The following is a 16,638-nucleotide window of genomic DNA, read 5'->3' on the forward strand; positions in this document are numbered from 1 at the left end:
TTTAAATACTGTTTAAGTGGACCGAATAATTCGCGAATTATATTCACTTTTGAAAAAATCACGAATTTTACCGAATTTTATTTTTAATTTGAATTCGATCAAAATTTTTGATAAAATTCGAAAAAAATCGATTCGGCCGAATAATTCATGGATTGAGAATTATTCGGCCGGATTCATAACACTGCTCTTGACTTAATCACAAAATAATGGCTTTGTATCAAACAAAGGGCCCCTGTACGATGAACCATTTCCATACCGGCCAGATGGTCAGACTCCATTCTTCCAGAATCAAGGGAGAAAAATTGTGGAGATCGTTTATTCAGTACCGAAAGATCTTCTATACCCTTCATCTCAACCACAATAATATATAATATTACGTGTATTGCCACTGACCAAAGGTGTTGCCAAGTGGATAAGGAAAAGATAAGAGCGAGGCACTTACGTCCGTTAGATGGATACGCTCTTCCATCCAACGACCATGAATCACCATTATGGATAGACCACTCAAACCTTTTTATAACATATGGTATCGTCACCGATCGTAAAGGCGACAACACAAAAACTAAACTCTATTACCCATCAACACCACTTCACCGGAAAAGCACGTAAGGCCGGAACCATGGCCACCGCCGCTGCCACATCATCGTTCCTCGGAACTCGCCTTCACGATGTACACTCTAACTCGGGGAAGTTCAAAGCCCGTTTCGGTTTCGGTGGACCCAAGAAATCCCCAAAGAAGACCGTGTCAAAATCGAGCACGAACCGGCCTCTGTGGTTCCCAGGTGCGAAGGCGCCGGAATATCTCGACGGGACTTTAGTGGGTGACTATGGGTTCGATCCCTTCGGGTTGGGCAAACCGGCCGAGTACTTGCAGTTCGATTATGACGGTTTGGACCAGAACCTGGCGAAGAACGTGGCTGGTGACGTAATCGGTACCCGGACTGAGAGCGCGGACGTGAAGGCCACTTCATTGCAGCCTTATGATGAGGTGTTTGGGCTGCAGAGGTTCAGGGAGTGTGAACTCATTCATGGGAGGTGGGCCATGTTGGCTACACTCGGTGCACTCGCTGTTGAGTCACTCACCGGTGTCACCTGGCAAGACGCGGGAAAGGTATGTAGTTGCTAACGGTGTAAATCGGTTACTTGTTCGATTTCGTTCGGTTTAAGAGTCGGAGCTGAATTGGTTCTAAAATTTGATACTCAAACTGAACCGATTTGGTTTTGGTTCTTAATCGATTTCGAAATTCTATTTTATTCATTTTTACATGGTTCAATTCCAATTCGTGTACTCAGTTCATATACCATAGTGGGTAAGAGTTTTCTGGCCAAAGAATATAGCCTTTGCGCCAGAGTGGGGGTCATTTGGAGGGCAGGCAGAAACATCAAGAAGGGTGGGAATAGTGTTTCATTGAGGTTGGAATGGTTTGCCCTACCCTATGTCTTGGTCCAAGATCTTTGCTTCGGAACAGAGTTTTTTTTTTTTCTTATTAAAAAAAAAAAAAAAAATATATATATATATATATATATATAGTATAATATATTTATAATATAATATGATAATATAGTTGTGATATAAAATTTGATATTAATATTAATAATATATACTATACTATATTAGGAAGAGGGTCCATAAAAGGCACCATAACTTCTTCACCAGCACCAAGGTCAATGGGAGTAAGCGCACGTGAAAGTATCAATAATGGCCGAATATTCACCCTTCATGTGGGGTAAGATGGTCATTTCACCCTCCCATGTGTCTTGGTACAGGGGACCACGCTACCTTTTATGTTTATTTTTTCTAATATATTAATGTATTAATATACAATAATACATTAGTATCCAAATTCAATTCAGTTTCGATTTTGGAATTTGATATCTATATTAGATCCAGAATTGAGCTGAATTACCAGTGGGTTGGTACAACCCATAACTCATGGAGCACCCTTTTTTGATTACTAAAAAAACAATTGAACCAAATTCTATCTGATTCATTTTGGATTATTCCATTCGATTCCAATTTTGGTTTTTGGTTCTGATTTGAATTTGACACAGTTATATGTAGATTAAGGACTTGAACAATACTGATACGAATCGATACGATATCATACCTAAAAGAAAACCATTGACGATGATGATGATACTTACTGAGCTTATTAATGGAGTTTATGATGGTTATGTTTATGCAGGTAGAGTTGATAGAGGGTTCATCATACCTGGGGCAACCTCTTCCATTCTCGATGACCACATTGATATGGATTGAGGCTCTAGTGATTGGATACATAGAGTTCCAGAGAAATTCAGAGCTTGACCCAGAGAAAAGGCTGTACCCTGGAGGCAAGTTCTTTGACCCTCTTGGCTTGGCTTCTGACCCTGAGAAGAAAGCCACCCTTCAACTGGCTGAGATCAAGCATGCTCGTCTTGCCATGGTCGCCTCCCTTGGCTTTGCTGTCCAAGCAGCTGCTACTGGCAAAGGCCCACTCAACAACTGGGCCACCCATTTGAGTGACCCACTTCACACAACCATCTTTGACACCTTCTCTTCTTCTTAAATTTCTGAATCCTGATCTCTCTATTGTACTCTACTTTCTTGCCTAGTGACATTTTACCCTTGTCAAGCGCTTTTATTATATTCCTATCTTGTAAAAATTCTATAATATATCATATTTGACCTTAAGCGGAGGTTATATCATATTATCGTTGCCTATATATAAGTGTTGGATATATAAAACATCTAAATGTAGCTCCATCAGTATATTTAGAACTTTGACACCTTCATTTAATTGTCTCTTGTTTTATTCCTGAAGATTTTGTTTTTTCTGTTTTTTTTTTTTTTTTTATTTTAATTCAGTTTTTTTAGTGAGGGTAAATTTATCATCACATCGGAATTGCATTAAATGCTACCCTAAATTACAACTTTTAAAAAACCCTTTTTGACCCCTACATTAAATTCTATATCAAATAAAATTTGGAGATAAAGAAGGTTACAAAACTATTGACACATTAGGGGGTGTAAATAAAAAAAAAATCCCTATATATAGAGGGCATATGCGAGCCATATATGGGGTGTAGAGAGGATTCGGAAGACAGAAAGATGGTGGAGAAGCGATTGAGTTTTTCAGAGAAAGAAGGAACTTGTGGAGAGAGAGAGAGAGAGAGAGAGTTTATATCTTGCTCAATTTCACCATCTGCCACTTGAGGACCAAATTCAATTATTCAAAATTGGACATAAAATCAGGGTTCATAATCATTTATTGGGATGGAACTAAAAAAATCTACAACCAAATTTTAGTTATCAATTGACTACAATTTAAGAAACACACTTCCATATCTCCAGCTTTTAACATACCCAGATATCATTGAGTACAGGAAGTGAGAGGACAAGAAAACATTATCATCCACAATCATAAATTCCTAAGGTTATTAACAAATGTAATTGCTTGCATCACAACATAATCCAATACTTCAATCGCGCACTTCTATTAACATCATGGTTTCTCCTGTGAGTATTACAATCTTCAATTAAGTGCGTCTTCTTACACCTGCATTACACTTTTTGTATAGGCATTGCACACTTAAAAGTCTCACCTCCATGGACTACACATCATGGTTTTAGTGCACGTTATCCATTGAATTACACACCAAACATGGATAATTGGACCCAAACCGATACTAACCCGAAGACTTAATTTTTTTTTTTCTACATAATTATGTATGTATGTGAAAAATCAAACCCGACATCAAACTGATAACAACTCGACAAGAGAAAATTGAAATAAATTGAAGTCAAATCAGATCGAAACCATACCTTTCCTCATTGATTTGGTTTCGGATTCACATACACTATCTCAGAAACTCATTGTTACTCCCCATGATTCCTCAAATTCATCCTGTGAAAACCTGGTAGAGAAAAATATTTTAAAACCTTCAGCTAATTTTCGAAATTTAGAAATGCAAAAGAGAAGCAGCAATGAAACCCAAGAACAATCGTTCTCCTTACTATAAACATCGGCAATCAAGCATGCAATGCACATCCCAATCCAAGCCCATTGAAGCTGGATTCTATCAATCAAGGAAATTGCAGTTCAGGGAGTGGGGGAAGGAAAGACAGACAGAGTCCAATAAAACCTTAGTTGTAAAAAGTCTATAATCTCCATGAACACTTAACTATATAGATAAGAATTAATTTTCCCCATATGTGGACCGGTATCTAGTTATGGTACGGATATGGATTAGTGGATAAATGTTTACTGACAGGTTTTATTTGGTGAAGCCCTATACAGGAGATGGTCTTCAAGTGGAAGAGGTTTTAGTTTACCCGTTTAATAAAAGTAAAGCCTCCTATCATAATATGTGTGAGCCTATTTACAATAGAGCCATTATGGGAGAGGCATTAAGTGTTTTTTTTTATTTTTTATTTAAGGCTGGTCTCCACTCTCAATCTATTTAATGGTAAGCAATAACCCATTAGTTACTAACCCTAACAATTGTATAGAGAGGGAGTAAACAAGATCAACGGAGCAAAGGAAAATGGTTGTGCAAAAGTTATTCCTCAAGTGCCATGGACCTACGTATAAATTGATTGAATGTATATTATTTGTATATTTTGTTTAATTATTCAGCATGTTGCAATCCTATGTTTTACTCTATCAATTTCAAGAAAGGCTTCTCCTACATGGTATCCATTTAAATCTTCGTGAAACCCGAAAATATTAATGAGTTTTTGGTAAAAATAAAAAACAAAAAGAAAAGAGAGGCATTGATGATCGCAGAAGAGGAGGGGATGTGATAGAGGCCGGTCCTCCTATTGTCAAGCGCTGGAGATGGGATCGCTGAGAAGAAGTTAGATTACAAGAAGATTTTTAGCCTCTATCATCATTTGTGAGAGAGAGAGAGAGAGAGAGAGATTGCCAATACTAATACAATACAAATCAGACTGTATCGAGCGTAAATTAAAGAACGCTTACCTTTTGGATTATATTTATCGGCCGATATAATACCATATATACTTTGATCCTTGCTTCACATTGATGACCGAAGCATTAAACATTGCTTTATCCAATGTTGTTTAATTTTTGGGATTGAGTTCTCTTGCTGGATAGCCTTAGCATCTCCCAATGTGTCTTTCTCTCTATTCCCATAGTACAGGGTAGATATGTCATTTCATAAGAAAAAGAAAATGAAAATTTATCGCATCACCCCCGGGAGAATGCCACAATGATAAGACCACCCCTCTATTTTACCAAATTATTCTCAAACTTCTTAGCGACAGTCAATATTAAGTGTCGAGTTAAAATGATCATTATACCTTTATCATTAAAAAACTTCTGTTTTAATCAGTATACCTAAAAAAACCCTATAGATTCGATAAATTCACATGAGGCGATGCCTGTTGGTGCTCCCAATCATTATTTCAATTTCCACTGGATTAGTGAACTCGCACAAAGAAACAGGTCCTTGAAGCTGTGATTTGAACCCTCAGACTCTAATCCAGGCTGATTACAGGCCTGGAATCATTACCCGCGATGGTCACACAGATGATTGGGTGGGCGTCAATGGTTTTGAATTTTCTCTCCTCCCTGCTTTGGACCCAGATCAAGACATAGAGTATACATAGGGAAGATGACTGTTAAGGTATTTTTGATTTGGGAGATTATTCCGAGTTCTTATCTGAGTTCTCGGTCGTTTTCTTAATCGTAAAAGCGATTCCTTTTTTTATTGTTTTCCATATTTTAATGGTGCTTTGCATGATGGAAATGATGTCTTCTTCATGCCCCAAGTTGATGGGACTATGCTTACTCTAAAGCGTGAGGAAACCTTTCGTTTTGATTTGGTTCATTTGATTGTGTCTTCTAATTGTCCAGTTTTATTGATTGGGTTTCTGATGTGGGTTTAGGGAAGTCCAGCACTCCAGCTATACAAAAACCTTCATGTACATAGCCCTGTACAACAGGAATTGAGTTCTCCTTTTCTCATTCATTTCAATTTGAAATTGCTTGGTGCTCACCGAAGGCTAAAGAAGGTACGGAAATGGAAAAAATCTGGAATTACTGTTCCCCTCAAGAAAAATCTCCCTCAAAGAAACACTATCTATGAGAAGGCAAGCAACCTCACTCTTCTCCAACCCTTTTTTCTATTTGACAAGGGCATTTTGGTATTGAAAATAAAATATAATTGCTGATGTGAGGAGCTATAGTATATTCCTTAATAGTGACTAAAGGTAAGGAATCTAAGAATAATTTGGTGAAATAGAGAGATGGTCTTATCATTGCGATATTCTCTAAGGGTGAGTATTTTCCAAAAGAAAAAAAAATACACCAAAAGGTGATGCTACACAGCCTAACAACATTCATTCTCCCTCTTCATAAAGATAGCTGTTCCCAAATTTTTGTCATTGTAGTGTCTACCAATGGGATTGTGGCTTTCGGACACAAAGGTGGACGGGTGTTTCATCCTCCCGTAGGTCATTTCTAGGCGGCCTAAAAATTCTCTCTGTCTCTACAAGAAAAAGAAAAGGAAAAAAAATCTCCTTGTCAATGCGAGTAAGAGCAAGAACCGAAACTAGGAATCTGGAAAGTCCATTTTAACTATCTTAGAGAATAACTTTCATTTCTTGACACTTTCACAGAGAGCAGCCAAAGCCTAAAGCCCGTGTTAATCGACATTCGTCAAGGTCAAGTCCGTGTGAGGTAATTTGTTTGATCCTCCCGCTTCGCTTCCTTTGTAGAACATTACTGTATCAGCATAGAACAAGAACATGGGATGTATGTGTGTGTGTGTGTACATTCATATCTTTTATATTGAACTAGAGCAGATGATAGAAGTGGAACCTTTGATCTTAGGGATTTATGGTTGTGGGAAAAATGGGAAAATTTATTCCTGTTCATTGGTGGGTATAGGGTATTTTAAATACAAGAAAAACAAAATTTTTAGGGACTGTAAGAATTCTCATTTGAACATTGATTTGTATTGGGATGGGTTAGCATTCTTGAAGTGTTTTGCTAGATTCCATTGACACCATCCTTATAGATTGTTCCTCCACATCGGATCTTTCTCATATATCATCATATTTAGTCCTCTTTGATAATGCCATTTAATTGAATTGTGATGGCTGATCATTTGGGAACTTGGGTCTTCAATTTTAAGGGAGCTACTGATGGATACGCATGGTTGTTTACTCTTCGTCACGTTCTTGGAAATGTTTTACTATTCTCTTCAGTATGATAGAATAGAAGGGATTCTTCTTTAAAAGATTATCTCAACACATAATAGAAACGTGTTACTTAGCATGCTCGTTGAATGCTGTACTCCACTCTGTCGGGACACCAAGGACTGTCAATTCTATAGTAGTTCAGACAACTAAGCAAGGAGCTATTTGGCATGGGTTACACAGGGGGCCATGCTGTTAGGATTAGTTTAGTTTTTCCCCAAAGGCGATTTTTTTAGAGAAAGTAGTATGAAAGATAGAAAACAAAAAGTAGTAGAGGGAGACGATGGCACCTAGACAGACTAAGAAGCATTAAAAGGTAATAGCTCAGTGTGAAAATGAGCAATTACCACCTTAACTGATGCATATTCAGATTGAAATGAAATATAAAATATTACAGGAATCCTTGTTCTGAGTGAATTGATTTTGAGCTTGCTGGACTTCACTTACCAGATGAAGCTTGGGAATCCTCTGATTGAATGAACTCAAACCAATGGGGTGGTAATGTGGTAGGAGTTGTGAATGTTTAGAAAACCAGAGTTGACAATCAAATAATTGAGTCTATGTGCAATGGATTCAACAATGGTAGAAGAGGAGTTGAGAAATCGATTCTACTTGCAATAAAATGATCAAATGATTGAAGAGGAACAAAGAAAAGACTAAAGAGCGAAGTCTACAATCTTTATTTCCTCAGAATGGAAAGAAGAAACACGAAGTACAAACCATACTGGTCTTCTTCTTCATTGACATTTGAAACCCAGAACAACAGAAACCGTTAGGCTCTCAAAGGGTCACTCAAAGGAAAATACAAGCTCCCTCAAAAGAGTGAAACAATTAGCTTATGTATGGGTGCCATTACAAGTAAAAAGACATTACTGCCCCCCCTCCCCCCCTCCCCCCCCTCCTTGGACCCCTAAAGCATACTTTCTCAGATTTAATAGGATGATGTCACATGTAGAAGCCTCTAAGAAACAAGCAAATAAAAATAGCAAATTTTCAAGTCAGTCACTCTTTTATTTTGCAGATCTTGTGAAGCCAAGGGGATCTCTTTATGGCATTGGGGTGGTCCCACTCTCTGTGTGACTTCTCTTCTATTGCTTCTGCTTGATCCTTCTTATAGGGTGCATGCATATCAGTTGCATCATTACACCTGGAAAGAGCTTCTCAAGTGCATATTAAACTCCCGACAGAACACTTTCTAGATCTGCCCTAATTAAGGTGATATTGTATTTGGCAGTTGTACCTTTGCTTTTATTCCCATCTGCTTGATCCTTAAAGGTTTCTGTTTCTGCCATAGTTTTAAAAATCGGATTGGATTGGTGTTGGCCAAGACCGATCCCTGATCCTGAGTGATCCGATACCAATCCACTGGTAAGGGTAAAATGGGCCAAAAGACCAATTTTTTTTAGAAAACAGGGGTAAATCTGTCTGATCCAGTCCGGTCCCAACCGATACAGGTCACAAGTTTAAACCTTGGTTTCTGCTCAAATTTTTTCTTGTATCATTGAACTTCATTTCTTCGCCCACCACCCTTTGATTGATGAGAGAAGAAATGCTTTTGATTCAAGTATGCAAATTAAGCTATAGATAAATGGGAATAGATTTGATTCCCAGAAGAACAAAAAGAGGGCGTGGACGTCTACATTGTAATACAATATGTGCATTTGTCTCACAAATGGATCCCCACTAATCTTAAACTTACTCTTTTAGTATCTCTAAATTCTTTGCAAGCCATGGTCACTTGTCAACAAGGATCCAATATCTGCAATATTCTTGTGGCAGACCAAGTGACATTTGATAAAGAAAAAAAATTGTTCCTTCTAATTTGTTCCTTTCACAAGCCCCAGCCAATCACTAAGGGATACCATCTCCTAAAGCACCTGGGCTATAAGCCTATAACATCAAATAAATCTTGCTGAAGGAGAAATGCTTATATGCATCGAACCTTAAGGGGAAAATGTTAAGGTTCAGATAGTTTTAAATAAGACAAAACAATTTGATTACACTAGGATTAGTTAAAAAATTTGCTCACTAATAATATAAAAATCCTTGCTTACTTTTCTTTTACTTGTGACCTTAAGTATCTAAATATATTTGTTTCTCCTATTATTTCTTTTAGCTTTTTATATACTTTGCTGACTTCTAGCAAAATTTATCTATATATATATATATATATATATATTTACATATGGCATCTTTAAGAAATTTTCCTTAGTGATAATCTAAAGTCTTGCATATTCATTTATTAGTTTTAGCCTTAGGTATCTAAAATTTTTTTTCTCCTCAACACTTTATATATGGCTTCTTTTCCTTTCGTCTTCACCCTCCCAAAAAAAAAAAAAAAATCCATGTAATCAAATCTCATGCACATCCTTTTTCATCATGTTATACTGTGCATTTCCATTTATTCTATTGAATGTGTTGCCAACACATTTTGAGTCTTTGACTTGCGTTAATTTGTTCTTGAAGGGTGTAATGGGTACTTGTATTTATACACTGATTAGAAAAATGCACTGCAAATTCATATTTGTTGTCCATCAAAAGAATGGATATCTTGTAATACTACTGATATTTAGTATTAAAGTTCCTCATGTGTCTTTCTTTCATGGCTTATGATTATGCAGATGGTCTCTTTTTTTACTTGACTTACATTTCTTCAAGAAATCTGGATATGGTAACTCCCAGTTTTCTGTGGAATTTCACTAAAAAGTCTGTGACGGGCGGATTGATAGGTCTTACCATTTCAGACAGATATGCAAGTGTTGCTTCTGTGCAAGGTCTCTCCATGCATCCCACATTCAACCCAGGCACAACTACCTTTCTGGGATCATTGACTGGTAATCCTCTTTATCCATATGTTTGATTTGGCAATACTAGATGCAGAAGGCTTGAATGAAGGGCTGAACCTTACTCTTTAACTATCAAGTCACTAGTCACTAATCACTGCTATTGCTACAGGTGACCGTGTTTTGGTGGAGAAGTTTTGCCTTGAAAAGTATAAATTTTCACATGGTGATGTGATAATCTTTCGGTAAATCCCTGTTAATTGATGATTTCATTAAGAATGACCACTTTTTTGGAACTATGGTTGAGTGATATACATAAATGTTCAATTCGTCAATACATTGCATGCGTTATCTTCTTTGTTACAATCCCAGATTCTTGTAACCAAACCTGTAAACCAGAAAAAAAGAAGAAGAAAAGAAAGAGAAAGAGAAGAGAGAAAGGAGAAACCACAGGCAGTCCCAAAAGTTGAGAGCAACCTGCGATCTGTCCAGTATATACTGATCGCAGGCTCTCTCTGCTATCTATATCAAAAATATAATAGAAAAGTACAAGTATAGCCCCCAAACACAGAGACTTAACCCTAATGACCAAAAGAGGGGCCGATAGGACAAGATTGCCCTATTGGCCCAGAGAACCCAGCGCTAATCCCTTATCAGGATTAGCCTACAGCGACAATCTCAACACTCCCCCTCAAGCTGGAGCATACACATCTCCTAAGCTCAGCTTGGTACAACCATTGCGAAAACTAGGAGCAAACAAAGGCTTAGTAAACATGTCAGCTAACTGATCCGTTGAAGGAACAAACAGTCTTAATCAGCCTCTTCAGAATAGCATCACGAACAAAATGGCAGTCCACTTCTATGTGTTTGGTCCTCTCATGGAAGACCGGATTACTAGCAATGTAAACTGCAGCTTGGTTGTCACAATACATCTTCATTGGCTTGGTCACTGGAATCCTAACTACAAGAGTAACAACTGCAGCCACATCAACTCAACAGTGGTATAAGCCATAGCTCTGTATTCTGCTTCTGCATTGGACCGGGCAATAGTAGTCTGCTTCTTGCTACGCCACGTAATAAGATTACCTCCAACAAATGTGCAGTATCTAGTAGTAGATCTTCGATCACTAGCAGAGCCAGTCCAATTAGCATCAGAATACCCCATTAGTTCCATATGCCGATTAGGACGATAAATCAACCCTTTTCTAGGGGCACCTTTTAGATAGCGAAGAACACGAACAACAACATTCCAATGTGCTTTCTGAGGAGACTCATGAACTGACTAAGAACTCCAACAACATAGGAAATGTTAAGACGAGTCACAATTAGGTAAATCAACTTGCCAATCAAGCTCCTGTACTGATGCACATCCTGGAGGGATTCATCATCATCCACACCAAACTTTTGGTGAGGGTCCATAGGAATATCAATGGGTCTGGATGCAAGCATCCTAGTATCAGATAGAAGATCCACCACATACTTCCTTTGAGACAGACTGATCCTTTTCTTACAGCGGATTACCTCAATCCCAAGGAAATAATGAAGTTGGCCTAGATCCTTTGTCTGAAAATGGTGCTGGAGATGATCTTTTACTTCAGAGATTCCTACCTCATCATTACCAGTCAAAATAATATTATCAACATATACCACCAAAACAACCAGCTTATCACCTCTACGACGAACAAACACAGAATGATCAGAATAACACTAAGAAAAACCATAAGTAATTATGGTAGCACTGAACTTGTCAAACCATGCTCAAGGAGACTATTTAAGCCCATAGATAGCCTTGTGTAAGTGACGCACATGACCTGTACTCTCCCCCTGAGAAACATACCCAGGAGGTTGCTCCATATATACCTCTTCTTGTAGATCACTATAGAAGAAGGCATTCTTGATGTCCAATTGAAATAAAGGCCAATCAAAGTTGACAGCAAAAGAACTAAGAAGACGAACAGAATTTAGTCTAGCAATCGGGGAGAAGGTCTCAAAGTAATCAACACCATATATCTGAGTATACCCCTTAGCAACTAGACGGGCCTTCAACCGCTCAACAGAGCCATCAGAATGATACTTAACGGTGTACACCCATCGACATTTCACCAGATCCTTACCAGGAGGTAAATCTACCAGACTCCAGGTACCACGACTCAAGAGAGCATCCATTTCTACATCCATGGCAGCCTTCCATCCAGGAATACGTAGGGCCTCATTATGGGTACGGGGAATAGGGTTAGTGGAAAGCATAGTTGTCACGGCATCAAATCGATCCAAGGCGGAGGAGGGGTGGCTAATCGATTTGGCAATGAATCGCCCGTTATGGCGTTGCCATGGCGGTCAAATTGCCCACGTGTCATTTTTTGTTTTCCCTATTTTCTAAAGTTACTTAATATGCTATTTTTTTATTTCCCTTATTTTATAAAGTTATGTAGCATGCTACAAGCCTACAATATATACCCTATAACATATAAAACCAACATTAAGCAACATCAAATCATCAAAAATCAACATAGTCCTATCAAAATCACCCTGCATTTTATAAAAAATCGACTGCCTAGTGAATCAGTAGTGACCTGACGTCCATGGCGGTGCCATGGACACGCCTATCAGCCAATTGTGACCGCCATTTGTGAGTCACGTAAATCGTAGTACTGACATGTACTTCTTTTTCAGCCAAGACGCCAAATCGCTGCCTTGGCGATGCCATGACAACTATGGTGGAAAGCAATAGGGCAAGACCATGGATGGGAGAGGAAAGATGAGAAAGACACAAAGTTATCAATAGGGTACACAACCATAGATTTTTTAGTGCAAGAACGTGTACCTTTCCTGTGCGGAATTGGTAAGTCATCAGGCAGAGGAGGAAGAGGTGCTTCACCAGAGGAAGGCGGCAGTGGAAGGAATGAAGCATCTGGAGTAATTGCCTCGCCACTTGGCTGTCCAATCTTCTTCTTACGCTGATAAACCTGTAGAGGAGGGGAGTCACTGACACTAGGAGCATCAGGGAAGGGTATAAGTGAGGGTATGGGTGGAGGAGATGGAGAAGACCACTCTATACTAGATGAGGACACTGGAGGAGGGTAGAATGACATACCTTCAAAGGTCATATCGGCACTGACAAAGTTCCTGTGTGTAGTGGGGTTATAAAACTTATACCCTTTCTGAGTACGAGAATAACCCAAAAAAATACATTTAGTAGATCTAGGAGACAACTTATCAACTTGCATGTGCAAATTATGGACAAAACACACGCGCCCAAAAACTCGGGGAGGAACAGGAAAACTTGGTAGATTTGGGAACATAACAGAGAAGGGAGATTTGTCTGACAAAACAATTGATGGCATGCGGTTAATCAAATGACATGCAGTTAAGACTCCATCACACAAAAAATGCTTAGGAACATGCATATGCAACATCATGGCTCGGGCAACCTTAAGGAGGTGCTGATTCTTGCGCTTTGCTACTCCTTTTTACTGTGGAGTATAGGCATAACTAGTTTGGTGGATCATCCCATGAGTATCACAAAAATCAGAAATATCAGTTCGAACATATTCTAAAGCATTATCAGAACGAAAGATTTTAATAGGAATGCCAAATTGAGTCTTTATTTCATTATGGAATTTTTTGAATACATGTAAAAATTCAGATCTGTCATTTAACATGTAAAGCCATGTAAGGCGAGAATGATCATCCATGAATGTCACAAAATACCGAAACCCAAATCTATTATTGACTTTGCAAAGACCCCATACATCAGAATGGACTAAAGAAAATAAAGACGGATTACGAGACAGAGCAAAATGGGAATGACACACGGTGATGTTTCCCTAATTCACAAGCCTCACACTCTAACCTAGGAGTAGGCTTAAAACTAGGAAATAAAAGCTGTAACCTAGAAAACGACAAATGACCTAAATGACAATTATAGTTGTCAAGGCGTCGCCAAGGCGTCCAGGCGGTTTGCTTGGGGCCTAGGCGACAGTCGCCTTATTGCACTGCATACCGCCTTGTGTTTTGGCACTTATTTATGCCAAATATCATTTAAGTAAATGCTTTTTATATTTGTTATTTCATTTACTTAACATATTATTCATAAATAAGCAAATACCCCATATTTAAATCCAATAAAAATAGTTTAAAAATAAAATTCCAAAAGGATAAAAAGTCAACCCCCCAGTCCAAAAAGAAAAACTAGATTTTGGTTATAGGGGCGATTTTTAACTTTTAAATGCTGGAGTTTTTCTCAATTATGAAAATTTTATAAATTCTATCATGTTAAAACATTACTAAAAACCAAAAGTCCGGTAAAATAATTTTTTGTTTTGATATCCATAAAATTATTTTCATTCAGGCGATTTTAACAGCATTCGCGCACTTAAAAATAAGTTTGACCGGAGCATAACTTTGTCATTACAACTTAGATTTAAGTAATCTTAGACTTGTTGGAATGCTGGTTTTATATTATAACTGATACAAAAAGTCTCATGTAAAAATAATATCATTTGACCAGTCAAACTTGTTATAGAACCAGAGCATTTCTCTAAATTTTGATTTTTTATAACTTAATATGACTTAATGTTAATTTTTTATGATTTAATATGGCTAAATGTTGATTTTTAATGACTTGATGTTGCTTAATGTTGATTTTTTATGATACAAGGTATATATAGCTTACTAAATAATGTTAGAAAATAGGAAAAATAAAAAATAACAATTGGTCGCCTTGTTCGCCTCAAGGCGTGCGCCTTCTCGCCTAAGCGCTTAGACAACCTTCCACCGCCTTGGTTCGCCTTGGCGCCGTGACAACTATGACCTCACTACCTCTCCTCTATAACCGCCTACATAATACTCCCCCTCCAATCAAAATAACACATAAAATAACAACCCTACTAATTAGTTGAAATATTCCCTCATTGAGACCCGGCCTTGGATACACGTCCTACGACTTGGTCTTGCATGGCCTATGCACATGACCATGACCCAACATGTAACATGTTCATCCCCTCTTGGATTTGGTCTTGTCCTCAAGACTAAGATTAGGAAACTATGACTTCATGATATCCACATTCTCCCAAGTTGCCTCTGATGGGGAGAGTCCTTGCCAATGCACAAGCACTTGGGCCTGTCGTTTCTAAGTCTAGTATAGCCTGGGGAAAAGGATGGAGGGTTTCCTCTTCTTGCACCATAGGTATCTCCTCTTGAACCTGATGTCGTTCTCCCAAATATTTTTTAAGAAGGGACACATGAAATGTAGTATGAATTCTAAAGTGCTCCGGTATTGCTAACTTGTAAGCCACCTTTCCAACATGCTGAAGGATTTCATGTGGACCGAAATAACGTTGACCCAATTTTTGTGTCTTCCTCAATACCAAGGACATCTAGCGATACTGGTGCAACGTGACATAAACCAAATCTCCAACATCGAACTCCCTCTCCTGATGATTGCGGTCATAGATGCGCTTCATCCTATTCTATGCTTCCAGGAGCATATGGTGTAGCTCCTTGAGCTTAGCATCCCCCCATCAACAACTGCTTTTCCACAACTTCCACCTTGGCTATTCTAGGTACATATGTAAACAATGATGGGGGTGATTGGCCATAAACCACCTCAAATGGAATGGTTTTAATAATAGAATGTTAGTTGGTATTATAACAATACTCAGCCCATGCCAACCATTTCCCCCATTCTTTAGGATGAGAACTGGTGAAATACCTGAGGTACATCTCCATCGTACGATTAACCACCTTGCTTTGACCATCCGTTTGAGGGTGATAGGTTGAATTGGGATTAAAATGGATCCCATTGAGTTGAAAAAGCTCCTTCCAAAAATTGCTGGTGAAACCTGGGCATCCTATGTAACCTAAAACTTGATTTAAAAAATAGTTGTCCCACTCCTGCAAAGGTGTACGGATGGAATAGAGGCAGAAAATGGGCATACTTTCAAAGTCAGTCCACTACTACTAACACCACCGATTTCCCTTAAAAATAGGAAGTCCTTCCACCAAATCCGTTGGAATATCCTCCCAAATTCGTTCGGGGATTGGGAGTGGTTGCGGCTACCCCGCGCTAGAGTCTACAATTCTGCCTTGTGGTGTTGGCACGTGTTGCACTAGGATATTTTTTTTCCAAAATTGACTTCCACATTCCTTGCCAATAAAAAACAACTCACACGATAGTAAGTCTTTTGAAAACCTTTATGAGTACTGCTATGGAATTGGTCCACTAAGGTAGGAATAAGTGGAGAGTTTTTAAGAAGGAAAATCCTCTCTTTAAGAAATATAACCCCATTCATATCCTCTCATGGTCCAACAGATTCCCAATTCCTAATTTTTAGGAGAAGTAGTTGCATTTCTACATTGAATGCAACCTGTTCCTTGACCGCCTCTATCCAATTCGGCTGGGGCATTGATAAGGCAACGACCTAGCCTCCTATTTCTTCTATTTCCTCTCTCATGGATAATGTATTAACCACCACGTTTTTTTTTTTTCCTTCTTATATTCAATCATAACTATTCCAACTCAGCAAAGGTGGTTGTTCAAATTAATGCACTATGACTTTATAATTGAATATGACTTAATGTTAATTTTTTATGATTTAATATGGCTAAATGTTGCTTTTTAATGTTAGAGGTGAAAGTCTACCAATG

General features: G+C 38.3%; 2 protein-coding genes and 1 pseudogene across 8 annotated transcripts in view; 2 read left to right on the forward strand and 1 right to left on the reverse strand.

Moving 5' to 3' along the window:
- The window catches only part of LOC122062770, a 3,033-nt pseudogene extending 2,543 nt beyond the window's left edge, over positions 1-490 (reverse strand).
- A 141-nt stretch (positions 491-631) lies between these two features.
- LOC122062761 (chlorophyll a-b binding protein CP29.2, chloroplastic-like) lies at positions 632-2,704 on the forward strand (the record flags this gene model as incomplete). The annotated part of the gene is given in 2 exon segments (XM_042626409.1): positions 632-1,111; positions 2,187-2,704. Coding segments are annotated over 2 exon segments (843 nt in total), but the record flags the coding sequence as incomplete, so codon positions are not given.
- Positions 2,705-5,409: 2,705 nt separating this feature from the next.
- LOC122062773 (mitochondrial inner membrane protease subunit 2-like) overlaps positions 5,410-16,638 on the forward strand; it is a 42,158-nt gene continuing 30,929 nt past the window's right edge. The window contains exons 1-6 of one of the 7 annotated variants that reach the window (XM_042626424.1): positions 5,410-5,631; positions 5,894-6,019; positions 6,626-6,686; positions 8,229-8,422; positions 9,829-10,041; positions 10,163-10,235. In XM_042626424.1, the coding sequence (XP_042482358.1) occupies positions 9,876-10,041; positions 10,163-10,235 (239 nt within the window). In that variant the 5' untranslated portion in view covers positions 5,410-5,631; positions 5,894-6,019; positions 6,626-6,686; positions 8,229-8,422; positions 9,829-9,875. Of the gene's footprint in view, positions 5,632-5,893; positions 6,020-6,350; positions 6,687-8,228; positions 8,423-9,828; positions 10,042-10,162; positions 10,236-16,638 lie in introns of those variants that run through there. The other 6 variants (XM_042626421.1, XM_042626423.1, XM_042626422.1 and 3 more) reach the window with 6 other exon arrangements.

This window comes from Macadamia integrifolia, unplaced genomic scaffold, assembly GCF_013358625.1.
Source record: "Macadamia integrifolia cultivar HAES 741 unplaced genomic scaffold, SCU_Mint_v3 scaffold1102, whole genome shotgun sequence".
Lineage (NCBI taxonomy): Eukaryota > Viridiplantae > Streptophyta > Magnoliopsida > Proteales > Proteaceae > Macadamia > Macadamia integrifolia.